The 24,018-nt window shown below is 44.0% G+C and overlaps 1 protein-coding gene across 10 annotated transcripts in view; it reads right to left on the bottom strand.

Moving 5' to 3' along the window:
* Positions 1-447: 447 nt before the first annotated feature.
* LOC134228178 (sialin) overlaps positions 448-24,018 on the bottom strand; it is a 91,381-nt gene continuing 67,810 nt past the window's right edge. For all 10 annotated transcript variants that reach the window (XM_062709990.1, XM_062709995.1, XM_062709992.1 and 7 more), the window contains 2 exons: positions 4,638-5,992; positions 448-1,524 (listed from right to left, as the gene is read on the bottom strand). In XM_062709990.1, coding sequence (XP_062565974.1) covers positions 1,276-1,524; positions 4,638-5,992 — 1,604 coding nt within the window. In that variant the 3' untranslated portion in view covers positions 448-1,275. The remainder of the gene's footprint in view (positions 1,525-4,637; positions 5,993-24,018) is intronic.

The raw sequence follows: 24,018 nt of genomic DNA, 5'->3' as shown, positions 1-24,018 counted from the left end.
TGCCAAGAAGAAGAAGAAGCGTTAGCATAGGCGTGAGCGTTTTCAATAGTCCCCCCTGATGTATTGCTTAATTGCGGGCCGGGGGTACGGACTGGCGAAAAGGTTTTGGTTTTAGTGGGTCGGGTAAGAGTTACATGACATACCCATCCCCACACTACCTGAGTTAACCTCCTCAGGTGTCTGGATGCAGATTTCCGTTTACCCTTGCTAAAAAAAAAACACAGCTGCGTAGTCCTACATCACCTTTGCGTACAGCACGATTCGGCTGCATTTTTGAGTTTTTTTTTTGGTTTTTAGCCCCCTTTTCTGTAAAACTTTGTTCGTACAACTGCTTGCAAGTATAAATTTTGTAATTATAAAATATGAACAATGAGTGAGTTGTCCTCGTGAAGTGGACATATTCTGAAGAGTAGAATAAGGAATTTCACACTAAGAAAATAACACAAGTTAAAATATTACACGCTGTCTTACAGTCGTATTACTTTTTTTTCGTAAAATTTGTCATCTTGTTAGATTTGTTACATTTCTGCCAATATCTATAAGAGTGAGATCCGGTATAACAATAAATCCATAACAAATGTTATTTATTAGCTGTTTCCAAGACTGATTTTTATGTGAGTGCTACGATATCTTTTTTTTTAATAATTCATAGAACTTCTAATAAACGAATCATTTACTCACAATATACCTATATGATAATATGCACAAGACACTTTTTCTTTTTTATAATAATACTCTACATGACTTATCTCTTCGAGTGTCATTAAGTAACTGTGCATTCGTTAACTTCTAGTATAAACATAGTGTTTCACTTGTATCCTACATCTAATGGCTTATTCAATGTTGGAATTCTGCGTCACATACTTTACTAATGGTGATACACTGCTATTATAGGCTTACCTAAATCAATAGCATTGCTTCAATTATATCATTGAAAGGTGCACTGTCCTTTCCATTTTATCTTTGCCGGTCCACATGCGTTGGTTATTTGTGCATCATGTAGTGTTATTAATAGTTAAGCTACATTGCTTAGAATGTTTGCTCTATAGATACAGTTTGCAAATCCGATAATGCACTGTCCGACAATTCAGCATCATAACACTTATTCTATTATGCCAGTATTTTTGGATGATTCTAACGATTATGTAAACTGGTTTTTGACCAATACTTCTTGATACTCAAAAATTACGTACCTCTAGTCGATTTTCAACTCTCAATCACCCATAACAATATTTGTCCATATTAAAACCTATACATAACCGTCATATCCGATCTTTATTCATCACTGCTGTCGTTTTCGTCATCGCGGTTATAGTTGAAGCCCGCGCCGCTCACAGATGACACCTTGAGCATCGGCTGGTTGGCAATGACCGCCGAATCATCCGTCGAACAAACTTCCGGATCCGGTACGGGATAGTTCCAGGGTTGGATTTCTGCGGTACCAAAGAATTGGAAAACCAGATAGCAACTGATGGCCACCACCGAGCTAACGCCAAACACGTGCAACCATTGGTTGATGTTTTGCTGTAATAGAAGAACATGAAACAAAGTGAGTTTTGAAATTGAGGGAGAGGGCCAAGCCGAGCGTTACGATCCATACAAAAAAAAAAATAAACCTTTCATACAAAAAGTTTTACGAGGGGGAGGGTGGGGCTGTGGGGGTTCAAAATCACCAAATTTAGTGTTATGTAATTTTAGAAAGAACCCTAGTTGTGTGAGATAAGTACATTCATTGTATGAAATAGAATGTATATCGTATTACGATTAAATCGTATGAGACTAGTAAGTACGGACTAACTACGAGCCACTGAAGACGGCCTGATGGTTTTTTTTACGCAATTTTTGTAAAAATATGATTTTGGCATTCGACGTGAATTGGCGTCCACAAAATATGGGTTCTTTGAGAAAGTTGACCTTAAATTAATCAAAGAATTGTCTGAGACTAAAAATGAGATACAAATTTTGACAGGAAATTTCATTTTTTCATAAATCCGAGCTCATAGTCCGATCTGATAGGAAAAAACAGGCCTGGACTCCGCGTCGAATCCAACTTCTTATGCAATTCGGTTAAGGTCAATCCTCACGGAATCCAAGTTTCAAAGTGCTCGCGTTTTCGGGGGCACACCACTCGATACGAAGGCGGCGCACAACTGTCATTTTTGTTGATTTAGCTTTGCTGCGTCGCAGCATGCGAGAAAAAATAAAAATGACAGTTGTGCGTTGCTTCCGTATCGAGTGGTGTGCCCCCGAAAACGCGAGCACTTTGAAACTTGGATTCCGTGAGGAGTGACCTTAAAACCACTAAAAGAAGCATTACAACTCTAAAAAAAATCGGCTCCCTGCATGAACAAAATAGTTTCCTCGAAATTTCATCTAAATGACGCTATTTTCGCAAGGGAAACGAGTGGAACTGTAACTAATGGGGGAATTAGCAGCGGCATTTTTTTTATATATTTTTATTAGGGAGACTTTCAGCCCAAGGATGTCTCGTCCCGTCGCAGCGGCATTGTTTTCAGTTCAGAAATCAAAAAAATGTTGCCAGGGCCCAGGATGATGATGATGATGATACTACCATCTATTGTAGCAAGGCACCTGCCGATAGCACTGGTCATATCTGACAAACGATTTGTTCATGATTATACTATTGTTTATAGGAGGGTCCAAAATGTGTAGGGGTCAAAATCAAGTTGGTTAACCAACTTCCTGAATCCTGACCATTATTCGTGGGCTATAGTTTAAATCTGAATAATGACCCCCCTATCTTCCCGAAGGACGTAGTCCTACGTCAAAACAAACTTCCAAAATTTAATGTTTGATGCTACGGGAACTGTTCCGTTTTCCATCTCACTGAACATATTCATCTCATCGCAAAATAAAGAATAAGGAATTACATACAGCACTAATCTCGTCGCTTCTTTTTGCTAACACGCGTGCTCACTGGTGAAAAAATCACAAAAATAAGAAATAAACCAAATTGAACCGTTTTTTGAGAAATTGTATATGTAACATTTTTGGTCAAAATGAGATTTCTATATATTCTGAATCCTTGTCCAAAAATACGTATTCCGGCAAAAAATACGAAAAAAAAATTTTTGTTCGGCGATGTATGTTTTTTTTTTCGTTTGTTTGAGAAACTACATATGTCCACGCACTTTGAAGAGCAATTATGGAGTACTGCTTACAGTTTTTGCACTGGAAGTGCCCCAGGATGTTGAATTTTGCCAAAATCCATTGATCTGTGTCGAGGAAATCGAAAGATTCGATACCAATTTGTTCAAAAACAGTTTTTTGTTCTTTTCTTAAAATTGTAAAAAAAAAGATATGTGCAGTTTTTCGAACAAATGATTCAATTCCTTTCATTGCTTTGTTTTTGATAGGATGGAAATAGGAACTATGGGATGAAGTGCCGAACTGACGAAACCGACATTAACAGAAATCAGTTTTTAGAGGTTTTCAAGTATCCCGTGCTTTTTATTACTGTGTATAAAATTTAACCTGACCCAGAGGCTCATGGCGGCGAAGCCTCAATAAAGAAATTAAAGAAGTCGACCGAAATCTAACCTGGCAACAGGTTAAAGCGATAGCCGGGCAACGCTCAGGATGGAGATCTTTCAAGTCGGCCCTTTGCACCACCGGAGGTGTACAGAATCCATAAGTAAGTAAGTAAGTATAAAATTTAAGGAGAATCCCCGTAAAACGCGTACATTGGGTTCGCTTTTACGCGGTTTATTTTTGGATATTTTTGTTCAAAATATTGAGTTTACTCCACGAAATATGGATATTTTTGTTCTTTGAATTTACCAAAATATTGGGTTTACTCCACGAAAAAAATCGAAGACCATTCAGTATGTATTAGTAGTTGTTAAAGTATAGTTGTTATAGTATGGTATTGAAAACTTTACAGATTGATATTGACCGAGAATTTGATAAAATATTTTAGCGTAAAAAGCGACCGCCCAGTGTAGATCTCAAAATCCGGGTATAAATAAACCAATTTAAAAAGCGACACAAGTCCCTAAAGAGGTCATTACATAATACGTCGCTCACGTCGTAGTGGGACACAGGTGGGGGAGGGGGCAGTGGAAAACCGCCAATTTTTGCGTGACGTACTTCCGAGTGGATACGCTCAGCGTTCTCGCTTAACTTTTCAAACAGACCTAAGTAACATGTAACATAGCGAGAGTTCTATCTTAGTTCCACATTACCACAGAAATGTGATTAAGTATATAACATATTTTTGTTTTATCGATGAATATCATTCATAACTATTTTGATACCCATGTAGGTCCCGCGCCCTCTGAAAGATTTCGGTCGGCAATACAGATATCGTAACATTTGTAATGCTTCTACTTCATTTTGACATCTCCATCTAAGGTGGACGAAAAATCCAATAAGAAAATCTGTTTTACCGATACCATGTGATTAAGATAAGCATTTTTTTTTTCGATGAGCAATTTAAGTCAGATTCTTTTTTACGCATGACTAGTGGCATTCTATATAAATCAGACAAGAAACGCGTAGTGAAAGTGAATGTATTGTTTGTTGGAATTTGTACTCGCGTAATGCCATGCATCTGTTTTTATCCATTCGCGATGAGATGTTCCTGTTGAAATAATCTTATACGTCATATAACTTACCGTATCGGTCACCATAACTCCGGTAACGAGAGGCTGCAGGAATGATGCCGTCATGTGAATGGTTTGCGCAAATGCCAGCACAGGACCGGCCAGATTCGGCGCAATGTCAACAATGTTTGCCATTGCGCCAGCATAGGAAGCCGTTATAAACGTAACGGCTACGAACCACAGCACCAGAACGATCACAATGTTATATCCGAGGTATCCAACGAGTAGCACCAATACCCCGGGGACGATCTGCGAAAGGGCAGTGAACAGCTTCCGTACGTTGGTCAACGTCATCAACTGTTTGTGTACCAGGATGTCGGCAATGTAGCAGAACAGCACCGATGACAAGTACGAACACAAGAACGGTGTTCCACTGAGCAATCCATTTTGTTGAATGTCGAAGCAGAGGATTTTTTGCATATACTCCGGCCCGGACATGATAAATGTGTAGTGAACCCAAATTCGTCCAAAGGTGGTCAGACCAATAGCGTACACTGGCATTGACGTAAAGATCTTTTTCCAGGGCACTTCCATTCCTTGACCATTCTTGATGTCTTCACTTACATTCAACTCGATGTATTCCAGTTCTTCAGCTGTTATTCTTGGATGCTCCTGAGGTGTGTTGAATGCCAACAGGTACCAAAACAAGCACCAAACCATTCCGATAGTCCCCGTCGTATAGAATACCAATCTCCAACCAAAGTGGGCAATGATGAATCCACACAACGGGTACGTTAGCCCTATGCCTATACTAAATCCTTGGAAACTGGACATGAATCGACTCCGCTCGACAGGTGGTATCCAATATCCTACAATGGCGTACATTGCAGGCCACGTCAATCCACTGGCGAATCCCTGAATCGATCGCAACAGAATTACCACTCCGTAGTGAATATCCGAAGCGTACGGAATGCACAAACTGCATACTGCCGTGAAGAACTGGCTCCATCCGAACACGCTTTTTGTACCGAAGTATTGCGTTGCTACTCCACCGGCCACCTGTGACAGCACATAGCACCAATAGAACGAACCTTTTATGACGGCTTGCACCGTCGAGTCCCAGTCGAAGTCTCCGTACAAATTTCCATCACGTTGGGGCGGTTCAAATTCGCCCACATCATCTCCACCCGTAGCGCTGAAATTGCTCAACAAATCGGAGAAGTTCCCATTCGGCGCTACTGCCATAACCGGCGACGATCCCGCCAGAGCCAAACTCGATGGCGCGCAGTGACTGTTCACGGTCGAATTCGATGTGCTGTCGCGCACCATAGCCACCAGGGCGAAGTTGATGTCGTTACGCATCATGAACGACACGAGAAAGCCGGACCACGACAGGAAGTATAGCACCAACCGGGCCGGGATACGATCTGTGGGGCGGTAGAAAAAAATTGAGATGAGTGACCGTGTCCAATATATTTTTGTACAAATCCAAGCTTTGATTATTCTTATATTCTTTTCTCTATATATTGTTTTTTCGAAATACATAAAAATGTATTTTAGAGGGGTCACGAGTGCCTAATCATCAATAGACGAATCCAAGTAAAAATAAGAAGAAGACACACGACGGTGTTAACTTTGACAGATCCTACAGTACAGCATAGGGAGATAATTTTAAAATGCTTATAATAAATTCTAGACAAATTGTAATTAAAATCTGATTAATGTAGGGTACGGAAAAAGTTCTGAATTACATATTCGGAAGCTTATCTCAATTTTTTGAATATTTTCCAAAAATGTATCTATCATACAGTTCGGAACTTTTTCCGTATCATACTTCAATCAGATTTTAATTACATTTTGTCTAGAATTTATTATAAGCATTTTAAAATGATCTTCCTATGCTGTGCTGTAGGATCTGTCAAAGTTAACACCGTCGTGTGTCTATAATCAATAGTAATCAGCAATTTCAGTCAACAATTTGATCAAATTTTTGACGGGAAGGTCAATGATTATGGGGCTTTATTTACGATAGCAAAGGTGTTGAGAACAAAACTCACGTTTGAAGACTATGCTCAAACATTTTTTCGGATATTTCCAAGCCCTTATTAAATAATATGTGTGTGGGTGTAAGTTTATACTGGTCTAAACGTTGACTAGTTCACCCTATGGGCTATGCACTTGCAGTGAGTGCCATTTAAATATACTTATCTCAGTAGGCCGCGACTCCGACCTCAACTTTCGTTTGCTGACCATCGTGCAGGAAAGACGTGTGACAGCTGCTTCCTGGGTGATTCCTTTTCAGCTGATATTAAGCAATTCACAATGGCGATCCTTAGCCAGGTGTTAAATATTTCCGAAATTAGACTTGAACCTAAGGAAAGGAATCACCTAGGAATAGTGGAATACATATTCTGTTTTTGAATAAAGAAGTTTCATTATGGCACCGATTGGAAGGCGAATCGCTTGAATTGCGCAGTTTGAAATAGACAACTGAAATAGAGAGTTGTAAAAGTCGCGCATCATCATGGGCGGATCGAGCGGACTCTGAAAAGTCGCGCATGTCAGCGGACCCCGAAAAGTCGCGCATCTCAGCGGACTCTGAAAAGTCGCGCATGTCAGCGGACACTGAAAAGTCGCGCATCTCAGCGGACTATGAAAAGTCGCGCATCTCAGCGGACTCTGAAAAGTCGTGCATGTCAGCGGACCCTGAAAAGTCGCGCATGTCAGTGGACTCTGTAAAAGTCGCGCATCTCAGCGGACTCTATAAAATTCGCGAATCCCAGTGGATCGAGAAGATCGCCATTTGTGAAGCGGATCGAGAAGATCGCGCAATTAAGAAGCGGATCGGGAAGATCGCGCACTTAACTAGCGGATAGTAATAATCGTTAAAAAACGGATCAGGAAGATCGGGGATTAAGTTGCGAGAGAGATCTCTAGTTCCGTATTTGTCTTTGAGACATGTTGATGTGCAGTTGATCAATAAGAAAACCACAATAGATAACTCAAGCAGTATTCTGAAGACGTAGAACTTTGAGAAAGATTTATACTGACATGTAGAGAATGTGGGTTAATGAGGATACAACGTTCTTCGAAGGGAGGTTAATTAGCCGTATCGTTTCAGGGAAATACGGTGAAAGCATACATGATGAAGTTCCGGTGAATTCTGTGCAGGCTTCGGAATTCTCACTCATATGAATAAAAACCTGCGATTAATCCATTTTGCGGAGTGTGATTTTTCATGGTCCCCCTGTGAGAAAGTATTCTCACACAACACTTTTATCCGGATAGAATGGCGGGTGATAAATTCGTGAGCGCCGGATCGCCGAATAATTTAATTTTAATCCACAAATTTTCCTTCTCGTCGCCTCATCAGATAAATTTTACAAGCATATTTACAAAAATTTAGGACCGCAACGGGATTCGAACCCAAAACTATTTTAAAATGTTCAGAGCGCCCACTAAAACCACGCCACCATATGAATTGATTGAAAACGGTGGGAAAAACTGCTGTCTTACACCTTCTGCTTATCGTGGCGCATCGTCAGATTCAATCAGCTTGGAGAGGCAAAGCAAGCGGCATTTGATTTTCGCGAAACATGGGAAGAAGGATAACAATTTTTCGCACCATCGCTTGTGCCGGAGTTTATCGCACTGTAATTTATCCGGATAAAATGCATGGTGGAGTGATCAGTTGTCGCGTGAGTGAGTGAGAAATCCGAACCCTGATTCTGTGAGTCGTTGTTGCATAATAGGTCGCCGGTACTAGAGCAGATTACAACGCTATCAGCGCATATAGGTCCTAAAAAAGCGTTGGAGTTTACAAGAATCTTCACAGCTGGGTTTTCTTTTCAGATTTGCTAAGAAATTCCGGGATGTGTACTGCCTAAAATCATTGTTTTGCGCCACAGTTCGATTCCTGATTCGATCTAGGATATTTTCGTGTAGGAAATTTTCTCGACTTCCCTACGCATAAAAGTATCATCGTGCTAGCATCATGATATACGCATGCAAAAATCTTAACCTGGCTTAGAAACTCGAAGTTAATAACTGTGGAAGTGCCCAATGAACAGTAATCTGCGAGACGGCAATGTCCCAGTGGGCGATGTAATGCCAATAATAATAATAATAATAATAATAAGGTGGGAGCTCAGGTGAAATACCCTGGGCGTCCATGAAAAACCACCATTTCGAGTAGGTGGGAGCTGAAGGCCCAATTCCTAAGCACCAATGAAAAACCACCCTCGGGCGAGCACTGGCGCTTGAACCTAGCTATTTAGCACTGTAAAGAATTAAATAACTTTACAGAACCCGTAGCTTCCGGGAATGAAAGCACACCCAAATATGGAGTTACGCTCAAGAACAATACCACCCATGCGATTGCCCGAGGAGGGAGCCCCTACTGGAGCTGGTCCTGGAACGGGGGACAGAGCGAGCGGCCAGCGGCTAGAGGAAGGAGAGGTGCAACAGCGACCCTCTAGTCATCGGGCTCAGCCCGTGCCGACAAGGCAAAACAGAAACGGCAGCAGAAGAAATCACCAAGGCAATGCTGCACCTGCTGATGTTGCTGTGGTTGATCGACGTCAATCACTCACGTTAGCGGGCCGCCGACGGCAACGGATCATGTGGACATCTCCCTTGTCCTTGTGAATCAATACGTGATCCGTTGCTACTACGTTTGCACCAGGATGGAGACGGATATGTCCGGCAGACCGGCGATGCTGGAGATGTTCAACAAGAGGTTCCCTCGGTTTGCACCCCAGCTTGACCAGAACAAATTGTACACACGCCAGAGAGCTATTATGTCACATAATATGCTGACTCCAGAAGACGTAGAGTACATCAAGCGGGAAGTGCAGAGGGAATTAGGAGAGGAGGAGGAGGCAAGATCGAGCGATACGTCGAGAAGGAGTTCTGTTGGGTTGGATGCATCAATCGCAAGTAACCGTCGCGATTCGATTGCACCCGCCGCTCCAGGACCAACAGTGGAATTGCAACGACAGCAATTGAAGCACGAACTAGCTAATCATATGGGCACAGCAGTTACACAGTTCCGTGGGACAGACCCCATGTCCCGACACCGGATACCCAAGTTGCAGTACTCCTATCGGTTGACGAGTACAGTAAGCATCCTTAACCAGGATATTTTGCCACAGTACTTGGAAACCGTGGAGAACCTTGAGGAGCTGCAATTTATCGTGTATTCGGCTGCAGTGGCTGTTGTAAGAACGTTGGGATTGCGAACGCGCCCACAAGGTGAGAGTGATGGACGCGCACGCCCCAAAGCACGAAAACCCGCGTGGATGCGACGTCTGGAGAACCGCATCGCCACACTGCGGTCAAAGGTTGGTCGATTAACACAGTACAAGCAGGGGAATCGATCAACCAGGCTAGTTCGGAATGTTGCTGAAATTGTGAAACCCACAGAACTCCGTGATCTCACCGAGGCGAACATAACTGAGATCCTCGACACCCATGTACAGCGGTTGAGTGCTCTTGCTAAACGACTGCGACGTTATGGAGAATGTTCGAAGAGGAAGGAGCAAAATCGAATGTTCAACATCAACGAAAGGGAGTTCTACAACCACATCCGAAACGACAAAGCCGACTTTGGCGAGGGCCTTCCGGAGATTGGAGAAGTCACGCAATTTTGGTCCAATCTATGGGAGAACCCCGTCATACACAACGGCGATGGGGTGGATGGCAGAAGAAGAGGAATATTGTGGTGGAATTGGAGACATGACCGCTATCAACGTTACCGCCTAAGACATACGTGAGGCTACCCGGTATACCAGGAATTAGGCTGCACCAGGACCCGATTTTGTGCATAATTTCTGGTATAAAAACTCACAACGGTCCACGGGCGGATGGCGGATTGCTTCAACACGGTTGTAGATAACCCCTGGCAGCTACCGGAATTCATCACTAGGGGTGTCACTTATCTTCTGCCGAAGGATCGGAACACTTTGAACCCAGCCAAGTACAGACCAATAACGTGCCTTTCGAGTCTGTACAAAGTGCTGTCATCGGTAATAGCGAGGAGGGTGCAGAACCATTGCGACGTCAACAACCTGATGACCGAGGAACAAAAAGGTTGTCGACGTAACACACGAGGCTGCAAGGATCAGGTCATCATTGATGCAGTCGTTGTTGGGCAGGCCACCCACAAGCAAAGAAACCTGAGCATGGCGTATATCGACTATAAAAAGGCATACGACTCAGTACCTCACTCGTACCTTCTTAAGGTACTGCAGTTGTATAAGATAGACGGTAACGTCATCAGGCTAATGCAGCACGCTATGGGGATGTGGAGCACATCCCTACACATTACCGACGGAGAAAAGGTGTTACGGTCCAGGACTCTCAGCATCAGGAGGGCATATTCCAAGGCGATACCTTTAGTCCTCTATGGTTTTGCCTTGCCATGAACCCTCTTAGCAGAGCACTCAACCAACACAACTATGGCTATCATTTGAAGGGTGGGGAAAGGAGTACAAACATTACCCACACCTTCTTTATGGACGACTTGAAGCTGTTTGCGGAATCTGTGGAGAAGCTGCACCAATTTCTGCGGCTTGTAACGGTATTCAGCAACGACATCCGGATGGAGTTTGGTATCGATAAATGTCGATCTATACATCTACACCGGGGTCACCTGGTGGATGCCGACAGTTTCCGCGTCAACGAACAGGAGGAGATTCGAAACATGGTTGAAGGCGAAACGTACAAATTCCTAGGTTTCCTGCAACTGAAAGGAATTCGCCATACGACGATCAAGAAAGAGCTGCAGGAAAAGTTCTTGCATCGTGTCAACGGTATTTTGAAGAGCCTCTTGTCGGCCGGCAACAAGGTGAAGGCGATAAACACGTTTGCTGTGCCCTTGTTGACATACAGTTTCGGGGTGGTGAAGTGGACCAAGACTGACTTGGAGGCGTTAGAACGAGCAGTACGAGTGGCGTTCACTAAGCATCGCATGCGCCATCCAAAATCGTCCATTGAGAGAGTCACCCTGCCACGTACAGTAGGAGGAAGAGGCGTCACCGATATACAAACACTATGTGTTTCCCAGATCCAGCAGTTGCGAAGATACTTCGTGGAAAGCCAGAACCGCCACGAAATCTATCGCGCTGTGTGAAGCTGACCACGGATTCAGTGCCCTGCATCTGGCGCAGGAGGACTATCAGCTGAATTGCGACATCAAATCTGTCGACGAGATGATCGCATCGTGGAAGCAGAAGGAGTTACATGGGACGCACCCCCATCAACTGGAGCTGGAATATATCGACAAAGCGGCGTCAAATACGTGGCTGGTGCGGGGTGAACTCTTCTCGGAAACAGAAGGATTCATGGTAGCCATCCAGGACCGGGTAATTGCGACGAAGAACTATCGGCACTATATATTGCACGAAAACGTGGAGGACCGCTGCAGGAAGTGCAATTCAGTAGGAGAGACGATCGAACATATCGTGTCCGGGTGTTCAGCCTTAGCTGATTCAGCCTATCTCGGTCGTCATAACGAAGTAGCCAAGATTGTGCACCAACAGCTTGCTTTAAAGCACAACTTGGTTAACCAGTTTGTCGCCTACTACAAATATGTGCCTGTCCCGGTTCTGGAAAATAGTTTCGTGAAGCTGTACTGGGATCGCGAGATCATAACGGATGTCCTCATTCGTGCCAATCGGCCCGATATTGTGGTCTACGACAAAAGGATGAAGCAGGTAACCCTCATCGACATTGCTGTACCGCTAGACCATAATGTCCAAACAACATTCTCCAACAAGATAACGAAGTACCACGACTTGGCGGAGGAGTTGAAGCAGATGTGGCACCTGGAGGACGTGCGTATAATTCCGGTTGTTATCTCAGCTACCGGAATCGTCCCGAAATCTCTTCTGAGATCCTTAGGAGAGCTGGAACTATCTCATAACCTCCATAGCATCCAAAAGACAGTGGTTCTTGGAACTTGCAGCATCGTAAGAAGATTCCTGAACCACCATAACTAATACATCCGGTGCAAACGTTTATTATAGGATTTTAAGTCAACCGGCGAATGAGATCCACAGAGCCTAATCCCCTTTGGCATTCAGATTGCCCGGGGTAGGTGAAAATTCCCAGCACGCTTGCTGAGGAAGTGCCAAAACTCTATAATAATAATAATAATGTGGTGGAATTGGAGACATGACCGCTATCAACGTGACCGCCCAAGACATACGTGAGGCTACTCGGTATACCAGGAATTGGGCTGCACCAGGACCCGATTTTGTGCATAATTTCTGGTATAAAAAACTCACAACGGTCCACGGGCGGATGGCGGAATGCTTCAACACGGTACTAGATAACCCCGGGCAGCTACCGGAATTCATCACTATGGGTGTCACTTATCTTCTGCCGAAGGATCGGAACACTTTGAACCCAGCCAAGTACAGACCAATAACGTGCCTTTCGAGTCTGTACAAAGTGCTGTCATCGGTAATAGCGAGGAGTGTGCAGAACCATTGCGACGTCAACAACCTGATGACCGAGGAACAAAAGGTTGTCGACGTAACACACGAGGCTGCAAGGATCAGGTCATCATTGATGCAGTCGTTGTTGGGCAGGCCACCCACAAGCAAAGAAACCTGAGCATGGCGTATATCGACTATAAAAAGGCATACGACTCAGTACCTCACTCGTACCTTCTTAAGGTACTGCAGTTGTATAAGATAGACGGTAACGTCATCAGGCTAATGCAGCACGCTATGGGGATGTGGAGCACATCCCTACACATTACCGACGGAGAAAAGGTGTTACGGTCCAGGACTCTCAGCATCAGGAGGGGCATATTCCAAGGCGATACCTTTAGTCCTCTATGGTTTTGCCTTGCCATGAACCCTCTTAGCAGAGCACTCAACCAACACAACTATGGCTATCATTTGAAGAGTGGGAAAGGAGTACAAACATTACCCACACTTTCTTTATGGACGACTTGAAGCTGTTTGCGGAATCTGTGGAGAAGCTGCACCAATTTCTGCGGCTTGTAACGGTATTCAGCAACGACATCCGGATGGAGTTTGGTATCGATAAATGTCGATCCATACATCTACACCGGGGTCACCTGGTGGATGCCGACAGTTTCCGCGTCAACGAACAGGAGGAGATTCGAAACATGGTTGAAGGCGAAACGTACAAGTTCCTAGGTTTCCTGCAACTGAAAGGAATTCGCCATACGACGATCAAGAAAGAGCTGCAGGAAAAGTTCTTGCATCGTGTCAACGGTATTTTGAAGAGCCTCTTGTCGGCCGGCAACAAGGTGAAGGCGATAAACACGTTTGCTGTGCCCTTGTTGACATACAGTTTCAGGGGTGGTGAAGTGGACCAAGACTGACTTGGAGGCGTTAGAACGAGCAGTACGAGTGGCGTTCACTAAGCATCGCATGCGCCATCCAAAATCGTCCATTGAGAGAGTCACCCTGCCACGTACAGTAGGAGGAAGAGGCGTCACCGATATACAAACACTATGTGTTTCCCAGATCCAGCAGTTGCGAAGATACTTCGTGGAAAGCCAGAACCGCCACGAAATCTATCGCGCTGTGTGTGAAGCTGACCACGGATTCAGTGCCCTGCATCTGGCGCAGGAGGACTATCAGCTGAATTGCGACATCAAATCTGTCGACGAGATGATCGCATCGTGGAAGCAGAAGGAGTTACATGGGACGCACCCCATCAACTGGAGCTGGAATATATCGACAAAGCGGCGTCGAATACGTGGCTGGTGCGGGGTGAACTCTTCTCGGAAACAGAAGGATTCATGGTAGCCATCCAGGACCGGGTAATTGCGACGAAGAACTATCGGCACTATATATTGCACGAAAACGTGGAGGACCGCTGCAGGAAGTGCAATTCAGTAGGAGAGACGATCGAACATATCGTGTCCGGGTGTTCAGCCTTAGCTGATTCAGCCTATCTCGGTCGTCATAACGAAGTAGCCAAGATTGTGCACCAACAGCTTGCTTTAAAGCACAACTTGGTTAACCAGTTTGTCGCCTACTACAAATATGTGCCTGTCCCGGTTCTGGAAAATAGTTTCGTGAAGCTGTACTGGGATCGCGAGATCATAACGGATGTCCTCATTCGTGCCAATCGGCCCGATATTGTGGTCTACGACAAAAGGATGAAGCGGGTAACCCTCATCGACATTGCTGTACCGCTAGACCATAATGTCCAAACAACATTCTCCAACAAGATAACGAAGTACCACGACTTGGCGGAGGAGTTGAAGCAGATGTGGCACCTGGAGGACGTGCGTATAATTCCGGTTGTTATCTCAGCAACCGGAATCGTCCCGAAATCTCTTCTGAGATCCTTAGGAGAGCTGGAACTATCTCATAACCTCCATAGCATCCAAAAGACAGTGGTTCTTGGAACTTGCAGCATCGTAAGAAGATTCCTGAACCATCATAACTAATACATCCGGTGCAAACGTTTATTATAGGATTTTAAGTCAACCGGCGAATGAGATCCACAGAGCCTAATCCCCTTTGGCATTCAGATTGCCCGGGGTAGGTGAAAATTCCCAGCACGCTTGCTGAGGAAGTGCCAAAACTTTACAATAATAATAATAATAAGCCTTGCTGACAAGTTGAACCAGAGATTTTTTTTTCTGAGGAGAAGGTAGATGTGTGGGTGTAAGTTTATACTGGTCTAAACGTTGACTACTTCACTCTATAGGCTATGCACTTGCAGTGAGTGCTATTTGAATATACTCAATCCAGTTGAAACCCGAAATAGGGTGCTAGCGAAGTTGGATTTTTCTCACAATACGTACGTTAATCCTAACTTCGGAAGTGGTGCGCTGAATAGCGCTTCGCGATATGAAAACAGCGCACCACTTCCGAAGTTAGGTTTAACGTACGGATTGTGAGAAAAATCCAACTTCGCTATCCCCCAATTCCAGTTTTCAACTGGATTGAGAATATACTTATCTCAGTAGGCCGCGACTCCGACCTCAACTTTCGTTTGCTGACCATCGTGCAGGTAAGACGTGTGACAGCTGCTTCCTGGGTGATTCCTTTTCAGCTGATATTAAGCCATTCACAATATGCATTACGCTTTTGAAGTTTTGAGCATTCATTTAGTTTAATTAAGTATTATAAGGAGCAGGACGCCACTTTTTTGTAATTTTTAATCGTTTTTAAGACGTATACAAAACATGTCTATTGAAGGACATCAACGCCAATTTTTTATCTCTTCTGAGCCCCTCAGATGCCTCGATGAGTGTAGTTTTCCCGATAGGACGGAAAAGGCAGAAGTTTGTTCTGTTATTGAAGGCTGGGAAGCCGCCGGGCGATCTGTCTAATTGACACGACGGTCAAGTTACTGGGGAAGATCATCCTTAACAGGCTGACCCCGTACTCTGAGGATACGGACGGCCTTTCAAGCAACCAGTTCGGTTTTTCGTATGGGTAAGTTAAGGCTGGGCGCTATCAACTGAGTGGTTAAAAAGACTGCTGACATAGCGATTCAACGGAAAACACTAGGTATTCGATACTGCGCGTTAGTGACACTTGAAGAATGTATTCAACAGCGCAAGCTAGGATGCCATCGCGCTCTCGTTACGCCGTCTTAGACAGCCGGTGGGCCTGTTTTGGATCTTGGAAAGCTATTTCCAGATCCGTGTTATATTATACAATGCCGGTCAGAGAAGCGTTCCTATTACCGGAGGTGTTCCACAAGAATCAATACTAGGCCCGGTATTATGGAACCTTTTGCCATCCAGATCTCCAGAATGATTTAGACATATCTAAATCGTAAAACACACGTGTGGACATGATGTGTTGTTATCAATTTTGTACCGAACATAGATGCCCCGGTGGATCAATTGGTCAGAACTCCAGAATAGTTTAGTGTAGCCGATCAACAATCAATCGATCAACAAATTTGGCTGTGAAATGCCTGAGATATTGCTAAATCAAATCCGAGTCACAGGAAACTAACTCTGATGCGAAACTAATTTTTTCACGGGAAAATCTCATGGAATATTTTACTGACTATTTGAGAACAATTCTTCCTGAATCCCAAATGGAAATTCTTCTGAAATTCCAAGAGGAATTAGCCAATTTCGAATTTCTACGGGAAATTCTTTTGGACTTCTTAGAAAAAAATCCTTCGGGCGCCCATGTTTTTTTTTTAATTCAAATAAAAAAATTGTTTTGAATTTCAATAAGAAATTATTTTGAATTTATGTGAGAAATTCTTCCATTCCAAATGTCCAGGGGAAATTAGGGGTCTTCCTCAGCCTTCTCTTGAATTTTCTCGGAAATATAATCCTTCGAGGAAAGTTGTTTCCAATTTCCATGGAAAATTGTTTCTCATCTTTTCAATTTCGACGGAAATGTTTCTTCGCAATCCAATACTCAAAACTGAAATGCTTTCAATTTTTTTCTAAAGTAAGTACATATTTCTAAAGTAAATTCGTTTGAATTAATTAACGGTTGCCGATGTTTACACACGTTTCGGATGCCAGCCTCAATATCTGTTATCTGTGTTATATATAACCGTGTGTTCGGTTATAACCGTGTCGATTTTTGATTCATCAAAGGAGAATGGGCAGTTTTGGGCCATCGATGTACACAGATGACCCATACCTTAGTTGAAAGATCTCGAAAAAACAAGAAAAAGTGTCTATGGGGTCAAAGTTGTACATGCTGGGAGAAAAATATTTTGAAGCGAGTAAAATGTGGTTATTTGAAGCTTTTGTGTGTTTTTTTCAGCTCCCTCCCACAAACCTAGATGGCTTCAAACGGTCCAGGCTTGGTTACCTGCCTCGAGTAAAGTTATGAGGGAATTCAATGGGAAAGGTTAGACTACAGAATGGAGAAATGTACATGTTGCAAAGGGCATCGCCACTTTCTGAAAAGGAGGGGGTGAGGGTTGTAAATTTAATTCAAGCAGTTTAGCGAATAGTTTCAACTTGCAATGATGTCACACTCGTTATAACTCTGTGCATCATCTGTCTAGATGATTTCAATGCTTTTTTAACAATTCGATTTGGAGCGCGAGCTGGTTTTTTTAAGCGGCACACTAGAAATGTGTCCAGCCCATCGTATATTTTCAACTTTGGCTACATAATCGAGTATATAATCATATACGATTCGGTCGTATCGTAGAGCTTTATAGAAATGGGTTGCGTTTTAGCTTATCTGCCCATTCAAACTCTAGAGTGGGGCGCAGGTGTATGGAAAAAACGCAAACATCATCCAATCAAGTTGAAAGCCCTGAGCTTCCCCTCATACAATTCACCCCGGCAGGGCGGCCTAGAGCAGGGTACTCCCACTTACCTTCGGATTTCGGATGGACAAAATGAGCAAAACGAGGAAATATTTCAAAATTAAAAAACCTTATATTCTATTCTGACCTCTTGCTCCCCCTCGCTACGGCACTGGTCGACTCACTGCTCTCGTTGGGGCCCCTTCGTCGACGACAGCACAGCAGCAGCAGGCAAACTGGTCTCCTCTTTCTTCCTTTTCTTTCGCCTTCTTCCTCTATTCTTCTTCGTCTTCTTCTTCACACTTTCGACTTCTTCTTTCTCTTCTTCCTGCTTTCGGGCTTTAGGGACTGCCTCTGGCAGTCCCCCTAGCGACGCTGGTGTACAACACCGAACCGAATACTCGCCGTAGTAGGCCCCGGCAGATTCCACAGAATTCTGCCCCAGACAATACACCCCTTTGCACTGCCTGGTTTCGTCCTTCTTGACTGTTAACTGCGGGGCGAGAAACTCTACTGGCTGAGCCCCCACAGTAAGGACGGCGGGTGTTCTTGGGATCTTTTGCTAGACCGCCGGGAAGCGAAATTTCCTTTGCGTTTAGCTTCCCACTATGGCGGCGATCCAACACCCTTTTGCACTGCACCTTCACAGCACTTAATGTTCCCGAACCACGGCACTTTCGGGGGAACTCCTAATTTTCCACTCCCGACGATGCTGGGAATTGACCATCCAGCCGACGCACGCAACTCAAAAAACCACAATTCACTTTTTGCGGACACAAAACCGGCCGATCCACCGAAACGCGTCTTCACTTCGCCGTGGCTCGTAACTTTCTCCCGTCATCGACCAGACCAAAACCAAATAATCGCCATCGCTCCTGCCACCGTGCTCGACTGTTATGCTGCTTGTGTTGATGTCGCTTTTAGCCTACGGAGGAGCTCTGGCGCTAACTTTATTTTAAAATCTGACTAAACGGACACTATAATTTAAAAGCAACCATTTAAAACGCTAAACAACAAAATCTAAACAAACTTTAATTAAAAAAAACAAACGAATTAAAATATTTACAAATCCACAGTGGTGGTGCATGTTGCCATTAAAACAAAAACAAAAGCATAATGGGTAGCCAGTTAAAGCGACGCACAAACTACCCAAAATACACTCGGCGACAAGACTAAAAAAAACGGGTTAATTGTAACTCGCAGGTTACAATCTCGCCCACACCGAGGAGAAAAAAATGGCAACATTTTTTTACTAACTCTAACACCTAACACCGATAACATTGATGATAAATAACGAATTAAAATAGAATAAATAAAAATATGGGGAAAATAAACAAGAAAAATAAGAAATCTGCCTAACCTACCGAAAAAAGACAGCTTCCACAATTTTGAACAAAATATATTACAATTTCACAATTAGGTATACGACCGAACAAAGACATCTTAAATCGGTACATCGTCTCTTCCAATATAGTCTGCTGACCAGGACTGGGACTCGCCCTTGGGCGACATCAGTCCACCATTGACACTTTCGAGTAGCAATAAAAGAGCTAAGATCTTCCCCGATTAGTTTTCTCGACACGTGATCCATCCTGGATTCCTAAAACTCTGCTAGCCTCCGGTCAAGGATTGTTCAACATAGCAGCGGAACGGTTGTCGCGGCATTATAAATTTTCCATCATTTCACTTTTTTTTTGCGACTGTCCAGTATTCCTGTCCTCACGGTATTCATACTTCCTTAAACAGCTGGGGTTCTGATTCCATCCACATTCATTCAAAGTGTATCACTCTCTCATCTCACTCACTGGCCGTACACTTGCACACGATCACACTAGACATTTGAACGAACCCCGCCATTTCACAACACACTCATACTTTACATTCACACATTCTCTTTCAGTTACACTCATTCATTCACGCATATCATTCGTAACCACACAAAATACCAAAATAAACGGACAATAGGGACGCAAGACTTATGGCCTTTTCGCATCAACTGTTCCCAATTATGAGAACAATTGAGCTAGACCTGACGGGACAACTAGTCAATTGCGTATTGATTCCAAAAGGAATCAACAGAATTTCCCTAATACTAATGGACAAGTAACGACGAAGTAAAAAAAAAATAAAAAATAAATAAATTAGAAAACATTTAACATGTTGCCATCATTGCGCTGGAATATAACTGGAAGATTTTTCTTAGTGTTTTTGCGCAACATAAATGACCAACCCGAATGGATCGAAACAATCATTGAACGCACTTCGCACACTCACAGAAGTGAGAAAACAACAGATGATTGTTTTGATGACATCGCCGAATGCGAATGATGCTGAAGCGATTGGTAAATGTAAACATAAACAATCCAGCCGACCCGTCGCGATCGTTGCGACTGTGATTGTAATAATCATTCGTTTATCGCGGATTCTGGTGGTTTCTGGATAGAGACCATCATCGGGCAAGTGTTTAAGGCCTTCCACGGTGGAAGGAAGTGTTTTTAAAAGTGTTAACCCCTCAAAAAGGGGTTTTCGAGGTGATTTTACCCCGACGAAGTGGGGTTTTATGTGTGTTCATCCCGTCGAAAGGATTGTGTATGTGTTTTCTTGCCTTGCCTTGCTAACAGCTAGAAAGTGACTACTGCGGCGTATGTAGTAAGGGGCAGATTTTTAACCCCGACGGGAAAATGTTTAACTGCTTTAAAAAGCAGCAGTGTTTTTTGTGTCTCCCACCGCGGAATATTTGAGGTTTTGGGGTACAAGTGCCCGAATAAAATATATGTTGTGGTGTTTCCCATCGAAATGGGATTTATGTTCCTCCCACTGGGAGTGTTGTTGTGCGGCAAGTGGCAAAATGTTTTGCCTTGCCTTAAACACATTGTCAAGGCTTTCGAAGCCGATTGCTGTTGGACTCGACTCCAAACGGAAGAAGAGGATTGCCAACGTGAAGATGAATGCGATTTGTGTCCTCGAACCCATCGTACTTTGGAAGCTCCCAAGTGAACGACCCCATGAAGTCGATGTATTGGATCCGAGGCACAAATAATGCTTTAGTTCCACGTTGGCTGGATGAGTATTGCAGACCCAGGAAAATCTTGGGGTCTTATTTACAGGTCATTTGTGGTCGAAAAATGTTCAAGCCATCAAATGCCTAATCAAAACTGAAAATTGCCTAACGGCTGAAAAAAGCAGTCCCGTTGTACCAATAGGCAATTTTTATTGAGAAAATGAGGATGTATTACGAAGAATTGGTACAGTTCGGGATTTGGAAAAATTATTATTGAAGAGGGATTGGCCATTCAACACTTTTAGTTGGACCTAATCTCATTTTGCAAGCAATAAGGGCAATTGGTGGCGTCAAATCCTTTGAATCCACATACGATGCAAAATACTTGCTTGGGCTTCGAACACTTCTCGTGATCGTGGCCCTTTGTCCCACAGTTGTAACAAACTCCCAGTTGTGGCCGGTGTTTGTCCACGAGGGCACTCAGGCACATTGCACCGTCTTGCGACGTAGGGATTCTAGGACTTGTTCCAGTTTTCTCATGAAGAGCTCTTCAGATTTGACCACCATTGTCGTTAAAACGACATGGTGGCGATTTGTTTCGTGTGGGAGAGGCCGGAGGGCTATCTCTTTTATAGAACACCCTGGGTTTGTACCCCTTTCCGTTAGCACTCTGTTGCTGCTGCCGCTGGCTCTGTGGAGAACCATTGAAAACAGGCTGACTTGAAATAGCAGATACTTCTTTAGAGCTCCCAAATACTTTTTGGTAAATGGGAGTCTTTGAAGCATCTATTGTTTTACCGATGAGCATCAACTCGGACAATGTGTTCACTGGTTTGAACAAGAGGACTTGTTTATAGTCCGTCCGCATGTTCCGCTTAAGAAGGTCAAGCTTGTCAGTAAGACCCAGTGGTGTGGACATAGCACGGAAGATCTTCTCCATCGCAAGATAGAAATCTTGGAAGGTCTCATTCCGATACTGGCGACGCTGAGATGCCTTCATCTTTAGCGCGGCGTCAAGTTCCGGTGAACAAAGTTCGCCCTCAGCTCACACACACCAAATGGTTCCAGTTATAGAACCGCTTCTGGGATCGCATAGCTTGAAACCAAGCTAGCGCGTTCCCAGTTAACAAATGCATTGCCGAGTTGAACAATTCTGCTTCGGCAATCTGTTCTGATTCTGCGTAATGGTGGACTGTTTCCAAGAATTCGTTCAGCCCTGTGCCTTCATCATTCCCAGCATATTGTTATGTTCCAATCGGCCACCCGTTGGGGCCGACGATAGTAACCGGTAATTTCTACCGATCTGGTACTCTCCGCCTGACGCGGAACTGCAAAGCCTGGGATGGAAGGCTGGAAAATATTTTGCGGCTGATACGCCGGCTGGGGCTTTTCAAAAATCTTGGAATAATCCGCCATACCAGGAGCAGACAGCTTTGGTTGTTTCGGCATTCGTAAGTCCTGTGCGGGAATCGAAAGACGTCTCCGCAAGTCTTCTGAAATACCCAACCCTTCTAACGTTGGCTGTTGAATCTCAGGCAAATCCGGCAGATCAGGACTCTCTCTAAAGTGAATATCCTCTGTATCCACCGGCAAACTATTGAAGTTTACTTTAGGAATGTTTTTTTAACCATGCCCTGTAATTCAGAAACCGTATCGCGAAGTGCTTGAACTTCACGATACGTTTTTTGGAGTTCAGAAGCAATCGTGCTGATAGACGCTAGACCGGTACCGAGTTTTTCCATCGTAGCTTCCAGAGAATCTATTCTCGCTGAGTTGCGGGACTCGTTGACCTTAATCTGCTGTTGCGTCTTTTGAATTTCCGCCCTTATTTCAAATAAGACACCGAGAATTTCTTCCCCAGCCACCTGATTTACGACAACATCGGTTGAGGGTTTGCTATACAGGACCGGAATGTTGTCGTTCCTTTCCGCAGATTGGGTTTGCAAATCCTCATCATCCTCAGTGTCTTCTTCAACGACCGTGAGAGGAGGCGGAGCACTATTTGCGAAGTGGTAGCTGTGGAGAGCTACCACATCGTCCAACAAATCAATAAATGCCTCATTGCCTTCTCCCACGGCGTAGTTTTTTACGATTTGGAGCCGAGCACCCAAGTGAAGCAACCTGCTTCGAAAAACCTCTTTATTCGGACACCTGTACCCCAAATCCTCCTTGATGGACTCGAACTTGCCACGACATATACCCAAATCAACTTCAACATCACCTTTGAAGGAGCGAACCACAGGATCAGAGGCCTGCAGCTCGCTGGCCAACAGCCCACGCAAACGACGACGCCTTTTGGTGTATGATTGATCCGATTCGGGAGGGATGACAACACTGCGGGAGTTCAACTCAAAGTCGATCTCGTCTTGTTCGAGATGATCGGCTCGCAAGTGGAAGTACGCGACGTTGAATTCTCCCAACGTCAACACGTTGAGCACCATTTTGACGAAAGAGGACACAAATCTTTAAAATATGGACGGTTTCAAAACTTGACCAACTGTTCGATGAAGTATGAATACGGTAAGGTACTTATTTTCACTCACTAACGATTCCCAATGATTTTAGGTCACCAAAATGCTTCACGTGCCACCCTAAACCGCTCGAAAGAATTGGCGATCCCGCCCTTGGAACTTTGCAAATCTACTCGTGCCAAATCGTTCAACAGACGGGACGAATAACCGATTTAGGAACACAAATATAATACAAACAATATAAAATTTTATAAACGGTCACGCGATTGTGGAAAAAGTCCCCACCACTGTGTTTATTCCACCCAAAATCCGAATTTTGGTGGAAGTACCCCTCGCTCAGGAAGAAAATATCGTAGATATTTTCTGTAAAATTTACGTTGGGCGCCAATTGAAAGCCCTGAGCTTCCCCTCATACAATTCACCCCGGCAGGGCGGCCTAGAGCAGGGTACTCCCACTTACCTTCGGATTTCGGATGGACAAAATGAGCAAAACGAGGAAATATTTCAAAATTAAAAAACCTTATATTCTATTCTGACCTCTTGCTCCCCTCGTTACGGCACTGGTCGACTCACTGCTCTCGTTGGGGCCCTTCGTCGACGACAGCACAGCAGCAACAGGCAAACTGGTCTCCTCTTTCTTCCTTTTCTTTCGCCTTCTTCCTCTATTCTTCTTCGTCTTCTTCTTTCTCTTCTTCCTGCTTTCGGGCTTTAGGGACTGCCTCCGGCAGCCGTCCTTGAC

The sequence above is a fragment of the Armigeres subalbatus genome, chromosome 1 (genome assembly GCF_024139115.2).
Source record: "Armigeres subalbatus isolate Guangzhou_Male chromosome 1, GZ_Asu_2, whole genome shotgun sequence".
NCBI classification, from domain to species: Eukaryota; Metazoa; Arthropoda; class Insecta; order Diptera; family Culicidae; genus Armigeres; species Armigeres subalbatus.
Note: the sequence above shows the minus strand (reverse complement) of the source record. Positions and strands in the feature narration are given on the sequence as shown.